Consider the following 21,193-nt stretch of genomic DNA (forward strand, 5'->3'; position numbering starts at 1 on the left):
GATCATTAAATGGCTATTAAAATGTGCATTGATGTGACTAGCATATTGCACCTCAAAAATAATGATTATGATGTATATAGACTTTTAAGAAGGCAGATGCTGTGTATTTTAACTGAAGAACATTTTTGACTTTTTCCAAGTTTATATCGTCTACTTGTTATCACTTTCAGGGAACTGGCTGACGGGTCATGAATATCTCTGTGACGCTTCACTATATGAGACCCGATGTGTTGGAAGCCATTTAACCAACCAGTGAGACGCTGCATCCAGTTTTCATAGGAAGTGGGTGTACTTACATTAAGTGTTTGCCAACATAAAAAGGCAATTTGCAGCAGTGTCTGGTTTTCCTGGCTTAATCAGAACACTTTCCTGCACTCGTATTATAATAAGGGCATCTAGTGAGAATGAAGCTGCTTTTGTTAACTGTGAGCAGTTGCTTTTCATTAATGCACAAGTCATTCAAGATGCGACTGGCAAACATTGTGGCTCGGCGGTCTGAGTCAACCTGTGATTAATTTATTCTGAAGCAAAATAGCTTTGACAGACGTGATGGTACTGTATGTGATGGTTGGCTTATTGGAAAGGTAACTGCCTGACCCCTGTACTTTCATTGTAACAGCAATCGCATGATGACATGTGCCAGGTGATAGTGGCTACCCATTTAGATGATGGTTCTCTACACCTTTCCCAGACCCTTGGAACGTGGAGGAGAGGTGCAATAATGCCGCACATAATCTTGTACTCTCATTTGTGGAGCACTGAATGCAAGTGGCAATGTCTTGATGCATCGGGTGGGAGGCTGCTCTACCAGCCAATGAAGTTCTGCATCATGACTTCATATGTATGATGTTAATTTACATGGTCCATATATGGATGTTTCATGGTGGCATTTGAGTCACATTCACGTATGCATATCTACAAGGTGATTTGTGATTTATTAATGTATGTGTATGCCTGGTTTTATAAATCAGATTTTTGCTGTGTGCATATTTTTTCCTTAAAATCACACAATTGTAACGTCATGCAAATTGACGTCATAAGTGTGAATGCGGAAGAAAGAGGGCAAGGGCTGAACTGCACGTGCTCTCAACTGAAGACCTCTGTTCAGGGTCCAAGCTCTAGCTTGTTTCTTTACCTTCTCTTGATAAGCAGGTTCCAATTTTCTATTAGGTCATTCCCCTGAGAGGCTCATCATGTGATTGACTAGTCTTTTGATTTTACTTTTAAACTCTGATTTTGTTTTGCTAACAGTTTTCTTACTTGATCATTGGTTTGATCCCTATTCTGAAAGTAATGAACCTTGTTTAACTTGGATTGGGGGTTGTTGATTGGGATTGTTGTGTATGTGTACTGCACTACACAACACAACACAACACAGTACATAGCAACTTGAACCCAGGGCACTCAGTGCAGCCACCATTGCTCCATGATACTACCCTGCCATAAACCCACTTATGAGAGTTGTCTGACCGACCAGCCAGCATGGGTGAAACAATGTTGTTCCCAAAATGAAAAATTTAGCAGTTTAGCTATTTTTGTAAGTTTGTTTAGGTTACTTTCATCCCCAAAGGGGGAATCATTTTCACAGACCTTTTTGTCTACAGAAGTTAAAATCAAGTAAAATATTTAATACAATGTTAACAGTGTAAGCCAATTTATTTTCCCTTTTTTATATTTTTGGTTCCCTTTTTAGCTCTTTTAGTATTCAAAGTACACAATTCAAAGTGTCATATTGTTTAGAAGTACAGATTTAAGACAGTTTGTATAAAGTCAGCAAGTGTGCTGGGGAGGCAGCATAAAAAAGAGGGACGCCTCACGCCTGGACAAACTGGTGAGGAAGGCAGGCTCTATTGTAGGCATGGAGCTGGGCAGTTTGACATCCGTGGCAGAGCAATGGGCGCTGAGCAGGCTCCTGTTAGTCATGGAGAATCCACTGCATCCACTGAACAGTGTCATCTCCAGACAGAGGAGCAGCTTCAGCGACAGACTGCTGTCGCTGTGCTGCTCCACTGACAGACTGAGAAGATCGATACTCCCCCCACACTATGCGACTCTTAAATTCCACCCGGGGGGTAAATGTTAAGATTGTACATAGTTATTGTCTATTATACCTGCACTTTTATCACTCTTTTAATTTAATACTGTGTGTTTTTGTTTTTTTTATTTTTTTTATATCATCAGTATGCTGCTGCTGGAGTATTCATTTTCCCCTTGGGATTAATAAAGTATCTATCTATCAATGAAATAACACTTCAGATGTGTGCAGAAATATATACGACTGTACAGTGTTTTTTTTAAGTATACATATATAGTTTAAAATTTCTTTTAATTGACCAGTGTGAAAAGCAGCCCGGGCACAAACGGGCAGACACTGATGGTTTACACCCAAACACACGTTTATTATACATTGTTATATACTGTACAAAGTACCACACACAACCCAGTGCCCCTGCACCAATCACCCTCTGATGCCGCTCTTCACCACCTCCAGGCTTTGTCCTCTTCCACCCGACTCCAGCTATCAAATAGAGGGAGGCGGCCCCTTTAATGTTCACTGGTGTGGTGGAAGTGCTGGCTGATCACACGGAAGCACTGCGGGTGTCCCTGGTTTTCCTTCCGCCAGCACCTCCGGGTGTGACAGAGGTACTGACGTCCAGGGCTCTTCAGGCATCTGGGCGCCCCCTGGTGGTGACCACGGGCCCTTTATAGGGTTGAGCTTCCATGCTCTGTTCCCGTGGTCCCCATACCAACCAGGGTGGCTGCCTCCTCCTTGTCCGGAGGAGGTGTAATCCCTCATTCGGGCATCCCGGCTGGGTACTGCCCCCAGCCTCTTGCCACACCAGTCTTCATTAAGCCAGTTCTTCTGATCCATTTCCTTCATTGTGGAGTCCAGGTACCACAACCTGTTCTGATAGAATGGAGTACAAGACTGGAACCAATCCACTATGGAGAACCAGTTCATCTCGGCGTACTCTGAAATACACACCTATGTTTACTCACTCCATCACAATGTATTTTCACTTAATAACCTAACATGATTGTTTTTGGGATATGGTGGGGTAGGTGGAGAAAATTACTGGTCACTCAAGTACAAGCTTCCATGCTTTCTGAAGCTAATCTGTTCCAGCAAACCCTTCATAAGATTCATTTTAACACCAGCGCATAATTACCTTTACAGTAATTCCTTGTGATTCACAGGGGTTTAAAAACAATGTGAATATGAAAATCCGTGAATATGGTTTGGTCCCGTGATCACTAAATGACATGTAAGTAACGCGAGATAGAATGATCACTGCGCAATCAGACCAAGTGTGCAAGACTGCCTGCTGAGACAAAGACTAGTGGCATCCCCTAGACAAGGTGCGTAGTTCAGCAGTTCCTTAGTAAACTTTATGCAAAATGGAACTTATTATAATAATTGATTTGTGTATGTATGATAGCAAACAATAAAATTGATTAATATTACAGATACAAAAGATACCCAACAATAAACACTCCTGACACAGTCCACTGTTACAGATGCAGGTGATGGTGGTATGGTTATGAAATGAAATCCATATGACCAGCCTCCTGAAAGTTATGTAAAGTTTTGTCCTACCATGATGCAAATATATATAAAGATTTGTAGAGTTTGAGAGCACTACCAAGCGAAGACATTTTCCAACCCAGATGAAATCACATAAACAAGCAGGCATAGGACAAGAACATAGGAACTTATTCCGTGTTTATGCTTCAAGGATGAGTTCAGTGCTGTTTTTCAAATGAATTTTTTCACAGTAATGGGATATATTAACTTGTTTTGAAAAATGTATTTTTCCCATGTGAAGCATTCCTTATAATTTTAATAAAACAAAAAGCATCCCTGAGGGGCTTAGAGTGATGGCCTATGTAGGAAATGTGAAACAAAACTCTTGAAAATTTGCTAAATCCATTCACTTTGAAGTGGAAAAGGTTCCAACTTCTTTCCGACTTGTAGAGCTATTTTTACAACATTAAAAGGAAGTTGGAAGCAATTAATATTGGCACTGTTTCCTAAGAGACCGCTAAATCTTCACCTTTTGCTTTGCAGCAACTATCATAAGGGGAGTTTTCATGTAAACGGTAGCGATTATGGAGAAAGCTAAAGTGCAGGTCGCAAGAAGAGTAGGCATCTTAACTGTTTGGCGTGATGTTGCCTTTCAGTGAAAATGTGAAATTAAAATAATAAAACTTAGTGGGTTTGGGGTGTGGAAGGCAGTTCGCAAGCATTGGAGAATTTGCAAACTTCATACAGTCACATTGAACTTTGACGCATGAGTGCTGAGCAATGTGGCGCTATGGCTAAGAAGATAGATAAACTTACTGTAACAGAACCTGACTGTTTTGATTCTTCTGAAATTTTTTTCTTACAGTTAATGTTTGCAAAATGGAAAAATTTACTTTTAGATGATTGTTGGAAAATCACCCCCATCTATGACACAAGTGGCATCCTTGAGTAACAAAGTGGGCTCATCCCTGGACACACACACTGCATTTTCACAAAGTGGCAGCATTAAGTCCTGCTGTCTATAGCAAAGGCATTTGTCCTTGGTAGATGTGTTGTACGTGTATTGAAAATCTAAAACAAACTTTCTTTTGTCACTTTGTGCCATATGTTTATGTTGAGATGTTTAGTGTGTTTTCTGTTGTAACCACTAGGGAGCATCGGGGAGACCATTGCACAGATACAGCCCCAGGTTCAAAACACATACTTTTTTTTCTTTCAACAGGTTACCTTTTTAACAGGGTTTTTCTCTTGTGAATTCAAGTCTGCACAGCAGTTGAAATCTTCCCTTATTTTCTCCTCCTCTACTTCTAAGTAGTCCAGCTCCTCTCCAGACTCCTACTCAACCTGACTGAGGCAGAGCTGCTCTTCTTATTCCAGACCCAGAAGTACTTCCTGTCCATAGGAAGCACTTTGGGGTGGAAATAATTCATTTGAAGTTGGGACTTTACTAAAGAGAATGTTTTGTGCTTACCATTTATTTACAACTATCTGAAGCACATGCCGTTGCCCGGGTATTTAAAAAACAAAACACAAAAAAAACGGAAAGACAGCCTTTTGGACTAAACACATGAGATTTTGCAGCTGAAAAAGGGAAGGACCCAGATTGCACTGCAGTTGTGCTAATGTGACGAATTCTTCTGTCGGATTGTTAATTATGCAGTCATGTTTTACAATTTTTGAAGTTTGCCTCATGTTTTCAAGCGTCCAGGCATTCTCATTTATGTGTCGTCCTGGATCCTGAAAAGCTGCATACATTGCCTGAATATGAATAGGTGTAGTTGAGAGTGCCTTCAAATGAACTGGGGAAATGTATGGCACTGGGAAGCAGTCTGCCGCTGCCCATCCATTATAAGTGCTTCCTGATGAGTAAAGGCACAACTGTCCAACCTGGTTAGGATGGCTGTCCTCCCACATCCTTCCATTAAAGGGGCCTCACTGCCAGGTAAGCAGCCATTCATCCTGTTCAGGGTGCCAGCTCACCCATGTTACCCATCGTAAAAGGCAGTCCACACCCATCACTTATTATAAATGCTGACAGCCAGTGTATGTTGTGTATTTTTAATTTATTTATAGGTTATCTCTAATTTACTTCTCCTCATAATTAAACAACATAATGTTTAAGTGAGTGATTTTAATATTAAGAAAGTGTAGTTTTACGCCATTGCTCATGGTTTCTAATTCTGAACATCCCAAAATGGCTCCTTTTATCCACCCATGCATCCATTTTTTCTAAACTGCTTTCCTAGTTCAAGCTCATGGGATAGAAGCCTATCCCAGCAGGACTAGAAACAAGTTGGGAACCAAGCCTGGACAAAGTGCCAGTCCTTCACAGGATGCACACACCCACGTTCTGTCATATGGGGCCAATTTAGAGTTGCCAATCAACTCAACACACACATGTCTTTCGGATGTGGGAGGAAGATCACAGCTTTGTATTTTAAGCATTGGAATGCTGGGTTGTTATACTATGGAGTAAACTAGGGTGCAGTGCTGAGGTGGAACTGCCCAAAGCCCACTTAGCTGATGCCCCCCAAATCGACATCAGGATGAGAATTTTTTTTTTTTTTTTTTATTCTGAACATACCAAAATCAGTGTTCAAGTGCAGCTGAACCAAAAATAGGTGGCCATCTAAGTTTAGCTCTGCGAAAGTTTACAAAGGTTCACAAAAGCCACAAAGTAACAGGAAGTCTTGTAAATAGGAGAGGATGCGGTATGCGAGGCCAGCTATTTATATCTCATTTGCGTCATAAGTCAGCAAGCTGCCAGACTTTAAGTTCTGTAAAGGATGTAGTTGAAGGATGGTGAATTTGTCCAATCGACGCTAGAAGAATTTCAGTCTTGTGGCTGCAGCAACAGACGGCCATGGTGCCGAGTACAGAGTGACTTATTTGGTAACTTGTAGTTCTCATGTTTCAGTTTTGCAAGTTGCACACATGAAGTTGACCTGTGCATCATTTGAGTTCATGTGATTGGTCCTGTTGGACTGTATGTGCTCATGTCCATCTGGAGAGTGAAGGTTACAAGCTAGTCAAGTTAATGCACTCGCAGTACAAAGTTTAACACGTTGATTCAGTTTCATTACATATTTGCTTTCGTGAAGAACCACCAGTTTCCTATTGTCTCAAATACCCACACCTTTCATTACCAACACATTCTTAAATACACATCTCAGTTCCTGTATGTGAACTCAACCCCGCGTTGGCTGCCTGCCAATACAATTTTTTTTTTTTTAAACTAGCTATGTGAGGCGAGGCAGCTTAGTGGTGCAGCAGGTAACATTGGTATGTTACAGCACTTTGCTTTTTGCTGCACCTTCTATATGGAGTTTGCATGGGTTTTCACTAGAAATTGTACTATTTTTCCCACCATTCCTATCATAGAAGTGCTTTTGGGCAGAATGGTGCTTGTAAAGTGTCCTGATGTGTGTACCCTCTAGAGCTGGGTCCTGCCATGTGCCTGCTGTTGCCAGGATAGGACCAAAGTGTCTGCAATTGAACATTAAAATGCAGGTTTTGACATCACTGGATACTTTTCTATAATATCTGTTAGATTTTGACATTGCATGTTGTGCCCCCTTATCTATGTGAGTGTTTCTATGTCACTAGAGAGTGTTCATTGCTGTTTATACATGAAGAATATTTTCATTTGTAGATGTGAATGTATATGCAAAGGTATGGCCAGTTACAATATGAGCCCATTGGTCTTTTCTTCCATGCATTCCATGATATGGGTGGAAATCGACAGGCTTCTGTGTTGCCTTAGAATGAGAAACTGAGGCGGACACCCGATGATCAGTGCAGTCATTGTTGGCAGCATAAAAAGTGTCCCAGAATTCATAGTTACCTCGTCTAACTGGAACTGGAGACGAGTATAGGAGGCATACACCACAGACATCTAGACTCCATTTTAACATTTTTGTCTTGTTCGAAACGTCATGCTACATTTTATTAATTTTTCATACTAGGTTTTATGAAATGTTTGGTGTGTTTATGATTTGGGACAAATTGCATTGGCTATACAAGTCTTGAAAACCATGAGAACATGTATAGGACTTACTTTTGCAATAAAATAATGAACATTAATTGATCGCAGCTATGTTATTTTTGAAAGGTTTGTGTGTAGCCAGTAATTATTTCTTGAATTGCAACATTTTTTTTTAATTTTTATTTCAAACAGACCGTGGTTAATTGTCCAAAAATATTTCGGTTAAACCCTTTAATGTTATGGAGTCTGTAAAATGACACCGTATGTTGACAATGGGTTTAAATTACTATGAAAGACCACCATTTCTGAATTAGTAAACCAATGCTAATGCCCTATATGGGGCGACGAGACGTTCCCTGGCCAGTCTTTTATCTATCTATCTATCTATCATTAGGATTGCCAACTTCAAGTCATGTCAAGTGACTTTATTGTCATACCGTTCAGTGCAATACAGACAAGTGCAGAAGAATGATATTATACAATAAATATCTAAATAATAGGTTAAGGAGTAGATAGTAATAAATAAAAAAAAAAACAACAGTACTGCATATAAATAAGATACCAGGAGCAGATCTGAGGGCAGTACAGAGTTCAGCATCTGGACAGCCCTGGCAGAACTGGTTTGGATTCTGCTAGATAGAAGTGGGGGTAGTAGACCAGTGGAGGGTGGGAACTGTCCATCACAATGCTGTAGAATTTGCGAACTAATTCTTAAAAATTAAATTATGATGACCTTGCATCTGGCATGCTTCTTAATGCCCAGCATTTATGGTAATTACCAGTCGCATCCTGCGAGTACAAAACGCGCATCTACATTTGAAGGCCTCCTACTCAGATGTCTTTCTTTAGTAACCTGCCAGTTAGCACATGAAGTGAAAAATATAGACCGTGGTCCACTTCGACCTAAGTCATGAGAATTTTTAAATTCAGCTTTTGTTAATTTCTAATGCAGTTGTAAATGATGTTCTTAGAAACATGGCTGAGTGGTTTTGTTATACATCTACCGCATAAGTGGTTTATAAATTCGACAAATTGGCAAGGTATAATTGTGAAATCAGGAAGACTTTTTTTTTTTTTTTTAACTGCAGAGTAATCATTAAAGGATGTTATTTATTCAGTCCTTCATAACATATCACACACTGTAGATGGAAACATTGAATTTTATGTTCGACATATAAAAGTTAAGAAAAACTGAAGCTTGTGCGCATACCCAGCATCTTTAGTCCTCCTTGATGACTACACAGCAACCAGTGCACAGTCAAAAGCAGACCTGTATTGGACTACAGTAAACAGCAGGATGTATAGGGAATAACTTTTTAACAACTTTTACACAATTCATAACCCCAACAAACAGTCACACATCAAAACTATAATGGATAGTACAGTATATGATACATAAAGTCGAGCATCTTCACCACCAGCTTACAAATAAGTATTATATGGGACAGCTGTCTATTATGCTACAATTGTGCCTTCAGTAAAGGGAAAATTATAACATTTTAAATTCAGACAGAGCTACACAAACAATTTTACAAATCGTATATACTTGCATACTTTAGATATTGGGAAGCCATGATGAAGCTATTGTACATTTCTATTCAGACTCAACTGATCTTTTTAACCAGAAATTTTAAAAAACTCTGGAAAAAATAGCCAGTATATTGGAAGTTGCATAGTGTGGGCCTGTCAAAGTTCATGTAACAAGTTTATTCTGCTGACAAATGACTATCCTCCTTCAGGTTGCTGTGCCTGGTAGCAGGTTTTGACACAGTCAAAATTTCAGTACAAGGCTTTTTTATGGTGCCATTTCACTTGTATCTAGCAATGCACCTTTTAAGAGCTTTATTATACACAACAGAAACGTCTACCTAGCCAAAGGTGTGCCAGCAACTGTTATGTAAATGGCAAACTGAACGTCATGAGTCCTTTTGTATCCTGATACCACACTTCAAGTGCTTATTGTTATGGCATGCTTCATGGAGAGCATGATTGATGTTGACTGCACAATCTATTTTAATGAACTGGTGTTTTGTGTCTACAAAAGGCACTCTTTCCCTCCAGGGTCCTTTTTATTATTGGTGGACAACTTTAATACTGGAAATGCCTAAATTATTACCTTGAATTTACAAGTAGACCCCACATTACTTATCTGTATGACATTCACTCATATCTCAAACGCCTAAATCAAATCGAGGAATATAGCAAAGACTGACGACTTTAGCTTCAAAACACAGCAAGCAAGAATCCTTCACTGGGGCCACCCCTGAAAGAGCTATACTAAAGAATACCTTGGCAAAGGCCAGGAGCATCGTCAAGAGCTGCATGCCTGCTGAGACTTACAAGATAACCTTTGAAAGGGCTGCATATATCAAACAGAGCAATAGAGACTGGCAGCCTCAGTTTTAGAATTCCTTAGCAAGGTCCCTCAGCTCTGTGTCATTGTTACCCCGAAAGAGCTAAACGAATTACAAATCACTTGAACAAGGACACTAGGGGCAGATGATTTTAATATATGAGGCAAGTCTCAGTGAGGAAATATTCAAATTCTAATTTAATAATTACTTATGTTTATTTGAAGAGGAACCAGGTATTAAATACAAGAAGTCAAAAGTAGAAGAACAGATACAACATCAAGTGTCCGAAACAGCCAGCTTAGTCTCAGTATAGCCAGAGGAAAGATGCTTATATAAGAGTCCATTCTTCTTTATCTAAGGCATTCCTTAAAAAGGTGCCATAACGAAGTAGGCCTTGCTTTCATTTGTTCACTTTGTAGAAGGAGCTACACTTTTGTCTTTAGACAGCATGTAGTTTTTAGTGCATCTTTATAACTCGCCTTTTCATAGCAAACACTGGGTTTTTAATACCTGCTACATGCCTTCATTTTGAAAGCAGGCACGTTGTTTACTTCACATTCATCTCCCTCCAGAGTGGGATATACGTCTGCATCACGTCAATAGGTGCCTTGTTTTATACAGTGGCTCAATGGCTATTTTTAGTAACTGACATTAGCCAAAAATTGGACTGTTGAGACTTTACTCTTTGGTCAACCATAAGTTACTTTAAGTTAATTGTGAGGTACAAGTTAAATAACAAAGTCCTCTTTTAGGCATATATAGGCTGGTTAGTTTATCTGAGCTTAAACCTAACATGTTAACACTTCTTCCTCACATTTGATGTACATTTGCATATTTCTCTCAGAGCTCTCTGTATTAGCATGTCTATTTGCATCCCAAAATTCAATACTTTGTTAAAATCCATTTTTATTCCCTTTAATTTCTTTAGCTGATGGTTAAAAAGAATAATCGATCCAGTTGATCCCTTTTACTAAAGTTATCCAATACCTAGTCCACACTTTTTTTTTTTTTACCTTTCTCACGAGCCCCTTGAATGTTCACCTGTGTCTGCTCCCCTTAAAATCCCCCCGGCTGTCTGACAGTATGATGTCATCATTGAGCTAAATCACCTGCTTGTCAGCACTTCTTATCCTGTGCCTGCATTTAACTTTCTCCTTACCTTTCTGGGTAAAAAGCATACAATTAAAAGCTATGCTAGCTTCTCCCTTACAAATCCTAGAGAATAGCTATATTCTTGGTAACACCGTTTATTCACTTGAAAGCTACATCTTCTCTAAAATGAAATGCAGAAATGAAATATTAGGAGTCTTATTTAATAAAATAATAAAAAAAAAACATTACAAAGCCACTTATAAAATAAGCAGCACATATAGTAACTTTGTAATGTTAACATGGGATTTCTTCCGTTGGGCAGACAGACTGGTTGACACTAAACATTGCATGGAGTGACCTTCAGGGAATTTTGACATTAAGTGTACTGGGAATGAGAGCGGACCAGGTGATTGGCTTTGAGGTTAACATTTTCAACTATGTCCGTCCAAAATACGTTAACCTAGAGTCCTACTTCCATAAAACAAAAAGTCCAGTTCTTAAACCAGAATTTTCACATGCCAGAATCCTATATCCGCACACCAATCTTGAGGACATGAGGAGGTTAGGAGCACGCACTGATGCAGTGCATTGCTGCACCCACCACAAACCAATCTTGGATGATCCGTAAATGCATGTTCCAGCCTTTTAAATAGTCATTCTGATAACTTCACATGCCATGCATGCCAGGACCATTCAGGGTAAGATCAGCATGGCACCTGCCAGTAAGGAATACCTAGCTATCTACACAAAAAAAAAAAAAGCAAACAAACAAGCTTTTTAATAACTAGGTGTCTTCTGGTTAAAATCTACACATGTGCCATAGAGTGGGCCACCATAACATCGCACAACGCAAGTGCCACACACACTAGAGATGACCGCTGCCTAAGCTTAATGACATCATTGATAAACATTTACTAATCCCAACTGAAACTCAGAATAAGCAAAAATTTATATTTATGACCAACAAATTACCCAAATACAACAAAATTCAATTTTTAAACATACTTGGAATTTGTCAATAATCATTAAGTTGTACCAAATAACCCATTTTAAAAGCTGCTCTTCTTGCCAACTTCTTATCTTCGTTTCAAGATTCCTGTAACTTTTTTTACAATGAAATATTTCCTAAATTAGATAACCATTTAGCCTTCTCCAGTCCAAGATGACAACTTTGACTAATATGATTTTGTTCTGCTGTTGCAGTTAAAGGCCACTGTTCCCAAAGAAGCATTGATATCTTTATAGGGTTAAATATTTTTTTTTATGTATTAATATTCAGTTTGTACAGCGTGCTATCTTAATGTGAAAAGGATCACAGGTAGATGGGGCTGTAGATAAGCTACAATCTCATATTTCAGTCTGGGCTAATGATAGCATTGTAATTGTCTTAAACTGATACATTTGGATAAAACTGTATTTGTAAATCAGTGGCTGAATTAAATGGGCACAATGCTCACAGGAGAGCACTGCTCTAAAAAATTCTTCTCGGATGTGACATCTAAAAATTTGGAAAAAACAGCAGGAATATCCTCCAAGAACAGAATTGTGCTTAAAGTAATATAATCCAGTGTTCAAGCAACACCTTTTTAAGCTTATAAGGGGATAATGCCTGGAGCCAGACACGCCCTGTGCCTATTATTCTTAATGCCGTCCACTAGTTGCACTAGCTAGCTAATGTGTTCCATTGTATATCTATGTTTATTTAATGGGGTTGGGTCACAAAGACCTGATCATTGGTGCAGCTCTAAGTGGGACGCACAAAGCTGTATGTCTGGCCCAGTGACAAAACCTCCTCTCGCAATTCGGTCTGTCTTGTATGTGACATTGCATCACCATGCTTAACTTTACCACAGTCTTCCTCCAAGACAAAGATACTATGCATGCCACATAATGATAAGCAGAGATGAGATCAGAGAAACTGTGGAGTGTAAATACTAGAGCACAGACATATCCGTGTCCAATTCTGTATCGGATTGCACACTGAGCTCTCCAAAGGTGATGTTGGCTGCGGCTGGATGGGAACCTAATCCACGGTGAGATGGAGGGTCATTGTACACCCTTTCTCAAGGATTCTCTCTTTTCCAGACAATCATTAAAGAAGGCCTGCTGATGAAACAGACCAGCTCATTTCAACGCTGGAAGAAACGTTACTTCAAGCTTCGAGGGAGGACACTTTACTATGCAAAAACAGCCAAGGTATGAGCTGTGTTCGCAATATTTGTTTTCGCATGCATTTGAGGGCTTTAAGGGCAAATGGATGGTGTTAGATTGGAGGTTTCAGTGTATGGAGATGTGTGGTGAGCCTTAACATCTGGTTTTGAGCTGTGACTGGACCTTCACAGTGTTGCTCAGAATAATAAAAACATTTTCCACAGTGAAGATATCTAGATTTGTTAACTCCCTCAAATTTCGTTACCTACTTAGATTTTAGTTATAAACATGTGCAACATTTCTGGTTAAGAAAACAATGGAAAGTCTTTTATTAGGTTAGGTACTGTAGATTGAGTTAACCTTTTAAACTCATTTTCTTATTTCTGTGCCTGTTTGATTTAACTGGAAATAACCTCATCGTCCATCACTCATTATTTATATTCTACCCCCTTTCAGAATTTTACATAGCAGGGGAATTAATTATGTTGTATGCATGTGTTACAACAGAATAAGTTGCAAAATTCTGCAAAGTTTTTCACAAAAAATGCATTTTGAATGTTATTCTTACTTCCATAGGCTTTGGAATTAGCTTCCAAATGCTATAAAAGTGTCCATGCATGTGTCAGGAACAACCAGAAAAAATGTTATGAAATATTTATAAGTAATCTATCTAGTTTTACCATTTTGAAGCAATACAAAAAAGCAGGATGCTTTTACTGTCTTCATATAAGTACCCATAATTATTATTGCAAACCAAGGGCGTATTTAACATTTTGAAGGGTGGAGTTTACTCCAATAGTTGCAAGATTCAAAAACATCTTTATAACAAAGTGGAACGTGGTGTCATTTGAAAACTGAAACACCCCTGTTGTTTAGTACATTTCACTCTGTCAAATTGTTATCAAATGAATCAGGATGTTCAAAGTCATGAGTGGGTAGGGGGCAAGTGTTTGTGCAATGAAGTACTTCAGCCATCTTTGAGGGAGGAAAGAGAAACATTGGAATGTGGAATTAGGGTATGTATCATGCCACTTTCATTTGCTCACTGCTCTAATTAACAGGTTTTTTTCATTCTTCTGCATTTTTGCCCAAAACAATAGGGCTGAGTCTAAGGGGTTATGGCAAGTGTAACATTGGATGGTACCTGCTGTGGGCTCTGGCTAATCAAACAATGTATACATTGTTGTGAAAAACTATTTGCCCCCTTCCTGATTTCTTATTCTTTTGCATGTTTGTCACACAAAATGTTTCTGATCATCAAACACATTTAACCATTAGTGAAATATAACGCAAGTAAACACAAAATGCAGTTTTAAATGATGGATTTTATTATTTAGGGAGAAAAAAAATCCAAACCTACATGAACCTGTGTGAAAAAGTAATTGCCCCCCTGTTAAAAAATAACTTAACTGTGGTGTATCACACCTGAGTTCAAATTCCGTAGCCACCCCCAGGCCTGATTACTGCCACACCTGTTTCAATCAAGAAATCACTTAAATAGGAGCTGCCTGACACAGAGAAGTAGACCAAAAGCACCTCAAAAGCTAGACATCATGCCAAGATCCAAAGAAATTCAGGAACAAATGAGAACAGAAGTAATTGAGATCTATCAGTCTGGTAAAGGTTATAAAGCCATTTCTAAAGCTTTGGGACTCCAGTGAACCACAGTGAGAGCCATTATCCACAAATGGCAAAAACATGGAACAGTGGTGAACCTTCCCAGGAGTGGCGGCCGACCAAAATTACCCCAAGGCGCAGAGCGACTCATCCGAGAGGTCACAAAGACCCCAGGACAACGTCTAAAGAACTGCAGGCCTCACTTGCCTCAATTAAGGTCAGTGTTCACGACTCCACCATAAGAAAGAGACTGGGCAAAAACGGCCTGCATGTCAGATTTCCAAGACGCAAACCACTGTTAAGCAAAAGAACATTAGGGCTCGTCTCAATTTTGCTAAGAAACATCTCAATGATTGCCAAGACTTTTGGGAAAATACCTTGTGGACTGATGAGACAAAAGTTGAACTTTTTGGAAGGCAAATGTCCCGTTACATCTGGCGTAAAAGGAACACAGCATTTCAGAAAAAGAACATCATACCAACGGTAAAATATGGTGGTGGTAATGTGATGGTCTGGGGTTGTTTTGCTGCTTCAGGACCTGGAAGGCTTGCTGTGATAGATGGAACCATGAATTCTACTGTCTACCAAAAAATCCTGGAGGAGAATGTCCGGCCATCTGTTCGTCAACTCAAGCTGAAGCGATCTTGGGTGCTGCAACAGGACAATGACCCAAAACACGCCAGCAAATCCACCTCTGAATGGCTGAAGAAAAACAAAATGAAGACTTTGGAGTGGCCTAGTCAAAGTCCTGACCTGAATCCAATTGAGATGCTATGGCATGACCTTAAAAAGGCGGTTCATGCTAGAAAACTGTCAAATAAAGCTGAATTACAACAAATTTGCAAAGATGAGTGGGCCAAAATTCCTCCAGAGCGCTGTAAAAGACTCCTTGCAAGTTATCGCAAACGCTTGACTGCAGTTATTGCTGCTAAGGGTGGCCCAACCAGTTATTGGGTTCAGGGGGCAATTACTTTTTCACACAGGGCCATGTAGGTTTGGATTTTTTTCTCCCTAAATAATAAAAAACACCATTTTAAAAACTGCATTTTGTGTTTACTTGTGTTATATTTGACTAATGGTTAAATGTGTTTGATGATCAGAAACATTTTGTGTGACAAACATGCAAAAGAATAAGAAATCAGGAAGGGGGCAAATAGATTTCACACCACTGTATATGGTCACTTCTCAGAAAAGCCCAAGAGAAATGAGCAGGTTAGAGACTGTGAGGGATGCTAATATTTTTACCTTCTTATTTCTTTCAGTCCATTATCTTTGATGAAGTCGATTTAACAGATGCCAGTGTGGCAGAGTCCAGCACAAAAAATGTCAACAACAGCTTCACGGTGAGCTTCCATGTGATCTGATATTAGACTTGGGAAGGGGGAAATATTTTGCATGTAACTGCTTAGGTAGGAATATACATATATACGGAGAAGTAATTGGAGGATGCACCTAAATAGTCCAGTCTCCAGCACTATGAGAAATGCCATTTTCATATTGTAAATGACTGCTACAAATGTTTGGAACAGGAGGCGAAACTCAATACAGTAGACAGTTGCAGTATTTTATGTTGCAATATACAATGAAACACTAAGAACAATTATTGGAAATGTATTTGCACCAGTTCTTGGAATGTAGAAGCAGTGCATTTTATTCTATACTTGTATAACCAAATGCATTACTTTTGCATCGCCATATGTGGTACTGCTGCAGAGATGCACAACGTATTTGGTAAATGTATGTTTCACTCAAGAATTGTGGGTTTGCTATGGTTTTCTCAGTTTTACATCAAACAAGTATCATATCAGGAAATGTGAAATTTTCAAGCATGTCATGTTGAAACTAAGCCCACTACAGATTAGTTCAGTCTTTCTCAACGTCCAGCATGAATAAGTGCACTTTTTAGCTGTAACATACTCAAGAACCCACCATTATAACTGGAGACTCTCTATGATAAATTCGATTTTTGTTGTGGTGAATTGCTAAGTGCTAGAACTGCATTACTGGGAGTTATGAGTGTGCACTACAACATTCTGTGACTCACTGATAATTTTTTTTTAAATAATTTGTGTTTTATTTAGATTGTGTAAATGAGGGCTACAACTAGAGATATCACAAAAACCATAACAGTACCAGCGTTATTTACTGTATCATTAGTACAAAGAAAGTCGGCACTGCACTCATGTGTGACTACAAGTAGACAAATTACTTTGGATTTAACAATAATACATAATAAAACGGGAGTAAAAACTGCATATAAAAATGGCCTACAATGGTGATGCAGCATTAACACACTCTGACATTATGTCTGGAAATGCTTTGTGTCCACTCAGAGGGCAGGCATCGTACCGGGGGGAACATACAAACACACACAGGCTCATTTCATTTCCACTTTTAACCTGTTATGGATTATTTCAGATTGGTGTGTTCTTTGAAAGTGAAGTCATACAGTAATTCCACTCTATATTGCGCTTCGACTTTCACGGCTTCACTCTATCGCGGATTTTATATTTAAGCATATCTAAATATATAACGCAGATTTTTCCTGCTTTGTGGGTTTCTGCGGACAATGGGTCTTTTTACTTCTGGTACGTTTTGCCCAGTTGATTTCATACAAGGGATGCTATTTGCGGTTGGCTGAGAAGCTACCCAATCAGAGCACGCAGTTAAGTTTCTGTGTGCTGATTGGCTCAGTGATGGAGCGCCAAATTCAGTTCCGCTGCACTAACCAGGAAGTCTCGTCTCGCTCATTCAGCATCAATGTGTTTTGCTGTGTAAAGAGTTAACTTCTGTGCTTTTTTGTGTATATCTTTGTGCGTAGTCAAGCCCTTCATTATGGCTCCAAAACGATCTGCTCCTGCTATTGCTTCAGGGGCTGTGCCCAAGTGCCAACGGAAGATGCTAACGATTGCCGAAAAGGTAAAAGTTTTGGATATGTTGAAGGAAGGAAAAAGCTACACCGCTGTAGGATGCCATTACGGCATCAATGAGGCTACGATTCTTTTTATTTAAAAAGTAGGAAAAGAATATAAGATCTACGGCCACTGTGTCCTTTTAACCAGGGTGCAAAACGAGTTGTAAGTGGACGTAATAAGGCAGTAGTCCGGATGGAATCTGCTTTAGGGATTTGGATTGAAGACTGCTGGAAGAAGAACAACAACGGTGCTACACAATCGCCTGAAGTGGCTCCTTTAGAAGAGCTGTAACACTCTCCTTTGTTGTGCAGTAAAATTAAGCTCATTGTTATCGGACAAGTCATCGTGTCATTGTTGGTGAGTAATCATAATTAATTTTCTACATACAGTACTTAGTACATGTATGTACGTTTAGTGTCACTGTACACATTTTACTGTATACAATTTTTCTTGCATTGTACGTATTTATTGCTGGTGGCCTGTCTATCATAATGGCTGCAACACATGTAATATCGGAGACGCTCGACATCTTTAAAATAATATTTAGATTTTACTGTATATAAACAGTGTGTTTACATACATAATTTCAACGAATCTTACCTAGTATTTAGCAGAATACAAAGGGTTTATGCTATATAACACTGCGGGAAACGTTTATAAGAGTGTGGGAGAGTTTATAAGCTCTTAAAATATACTGCTACAAATGTCTGTCATTCCAAGCCCAGTTTGCGAGCAGTTCAGTGTTGCAGATCAAGGAGGGGAACCTCGCATGCAACTGCAGCTATGCATAAAGAACTGATATATATAGGAATAATGGCACCGCAGACAACAGTTGCAGTAAGTAAACATCGAGGCAAGTCTCGAACAAAGTGCCTACTAAGCTTGTTTACACCAGCAATGACGTAAGTTGCTCCATTTGTTAGTACCAAAATAAAATGTATGCAATATTTCAATGCTTCGAAGGACAGCGCACATCTATTAATATGAATCTGTACCATTCATTTGGCTTTTGAAGGTAAACTGCTGTTCGTTAATATAATCCATTAGTGAAAGCACACATCATATATTGGAATAGTGCGTTGAAGAATGTAATGCTGCCTCACAGTTTATACATTTTGAGTACAGGTAATAACAGTACAAGTACTTTTCAAATTCTGGCTTTCTACACAGACATAAGCAATAGCAAAGTCCTGTCATCATGTAAGACACCTTAATAATATCAAAACAAAAGCTGTTTAACAATAGTTCTGACATCACAGATTCATGTAAAACTAAGAAGTTTACATTCTACACAAGAAGCTTGTTGGGACAAAAAAAAAAGGAGGGACAGATTTGGAAAATTAAATTAATTCAAATTTCATATATCAGGAGCTAATGGTGCTTTGACATATCCATTTAATATTATTACCTCATCTGTAATATTTTTTTAACAAGCTAATGATGAAAAAATAAAATCTTACAATACCGCATATTACAAATCTGATTGGTTCACTGACAAACCAGACTTTAAAAGCATGTTGTTACAAAAGTAGCTTTTAAAGAGTTTGTTCAAATGGAAATATCCTGAATTATTTTGGGATTGACTAATTTTTAACAGTACATATACAGTATAATCATGTTTGAATTTTTTATGTTCAGTGTGGGTTTTAGGCAGTATTTTTCAGTTACTAGAAAGAAAATATCCAAGTAAACATAGAATGTGCATATGGTAAAATAATTCAGTTAGTTCATGATGACGACATTCTTTAGAAACCCAATGCTTAAAACAACCCAAGATTGTAAACCCCCCATTTGTTGTTACACTTGCGGGGATCACCACCTCTGTTACACATTGAAGGTCAACCCCAGCATTGCATTTTGACATTTATGATTGGCAATGCTTGTTTACTTAGATGGTAGTTGGGTAATGGCTTGATAAATCTGCTAAACTTTGAAAACTGCTGTTGTGTTAGTATTCCTGTATTTTATATTGTATTTCAGGAAAAGGCACACTATTGTTCACTTGAATAATAGAGGTTCTTTAAAAAAAAAAAAAGCCCCTCAAGTATTGTACAATTTTATTGATATTGAATACAAAAATTCTAATGTTGCGACATCACTGGCTACATCTGAAAATCTTAATTGTAAAAGTTGCATAGTGTGACACCAGGCTAACATGCAGTTATAATGCTTATTTTCTCTCCCTCATAAAGTTGGGTGCTAAATAAAATGGTATTTAAGTGTATTCACTATTAGAGTCTTAGAATTAATTTTTCCCCATTCTTCACATTCCGTTCTTCTCTTGTTTTTTGACCTTCTGCCTGTTCATCGAGTATAGGATGATGTTTTACCATTTTGAAGCACTCATTATTTATCAATGTATCGATCTCACAAAGATGTCTGCCTACATCTTCTGGGTCAGTATAAAACCACTGTGGTTGCCTTATATTTTCCATGCATACCAGACTTTCCACTGACCGAATCTGGCAGATGTCGTAGGTAGAAAATTGCATACTGTGTTTTAAAGTAGGCAGTGTTGAATCAGAGTTTTGGAATATAGTGGCAAATGGTTTAACTATTGGGTGTAGTGTAGTGCGCAGTGTTGATCTTTGACTGCGTGCAATATTTCAAACCAGTTATAAAAAAAAAAAAATCAAAAAAATCAAATCTTTTGGTAGGGGGAAAGATTCCAGTTTTTTGTGCATACATGCACGTGAGTAGGTGCTTGTTCCAGAGTTTGTTCCATCCATCCTCATGCATTATGCTATTGGGTTAGGCTTTGGGCTCAAGGGACTCTCAATTAGATTGAGTCGTTTCAAATTAATAGCTGGAGATTTCATGGAATTGAAGAACACCTGTTTTGCCCTTAGGAAAAAGAATGCGGAAAGTCCAACCTTCTAGTTTTTTTATACTTTTTAAATAGTTTATTTGTGTAGACACCTTCTTTAACCAGAAAAGTGGATGAGAGAATGCCTTCTAAAAGCAACCCCACCTATGAACCAGCTCTAGCCGTGGGCCCCTCTGTATGTGCCCATTTGGTGGCTGTTTACACTCCTAAGTAGCAGCTCATGCTTGCTGAGGGCCGGCTCAGGTCATCTGAGACTTGTCACAGATTTGTATCACACCTTTGTTTGTTTAACATGGTGCCATTGTTTGAGTTTTTAGTTACAGAATTTGCTCCACTGCTTCTTCAAGGCAGAAATGCGATCATCACATGGTGGGAAATATGAGCGATAAAGCTCTCAAGATGGCCTATTATTTAATTGCCTTACCATGCGTTTTGTAACTATGTAGATTCTGATTTGCAGAAATCCAGGATACAGTGTATGCTTTTCCTCAAAAGTGCTACAATATATTTGTATTATTTTTGAGAATTTGCAGGGAGTGCATTTAATTTATAAAGATGAATCAGTCTTTACTGATTGCCTTCAATTTGACAAAGCAGTTTTTTTTAAAAAAAAAAAAAAGGCATCCAGTTCGTGTTTATCACTGCACCTCTACATTTTATCTAACATTGCCTGATTTAAAAAGAAGTTCAGGGTTTAAACAAATAATGAAGCTTCCTTTTCAAACA

The 21,193-nt window shown here is 38.6% G+C and overlaps 1 protein-coding gene across 6 annotated transcripts in view; it reads left to right on the plus strand.

Moving 5' to 3' along the window:
• Positions 1–21,193, plus strand: part of LOC120535065 (diacylglycerol kinase delta-like) — a 135,936-nt gene that overhangs the window by 17,516 nt on the left and 97,227 nt on the right. For 4 of the 6 annotated variants that reach the window (XM_039762600.1, XM_039762619.1, XM_039762610.1 and 1 more), the window contains exons 2-3: positions 13,043–13,153; positions 15,988–16,068. In XM_039762600.1, the coding sequence (XP_039618534.1) occupies positions 13,043–13,153; positions 15,988–16,068 (192 nt within the window). Of the gene's footprint in view, positions 1–5,447; positions 5,469–12,744; positions 12,953–13,042; positions 13,154–15,987; positions 16,069–21,193 lie in introns of those variants that run through there. The other 2 variants (XM_039762644.1, XM_039762634.1) reach the window with 2 other exon arrangements.

This window comes from Polypterus senegalus, chromosome 1 (assembly GCF_016835505.1).
Source record: "Polypterus senegalus isolate Bchr_013 chromosome 1, ASM1683550v1, whole genome shotgun sequence".
In the NCBI taxonomy this organism is placed as follows: domain Eukaryota; kingdom Metazoa; phylum Chordata; class Cladistia; order Polypteriformes; family Polypteridae; genus Polypterus; species Polypterus senegalus.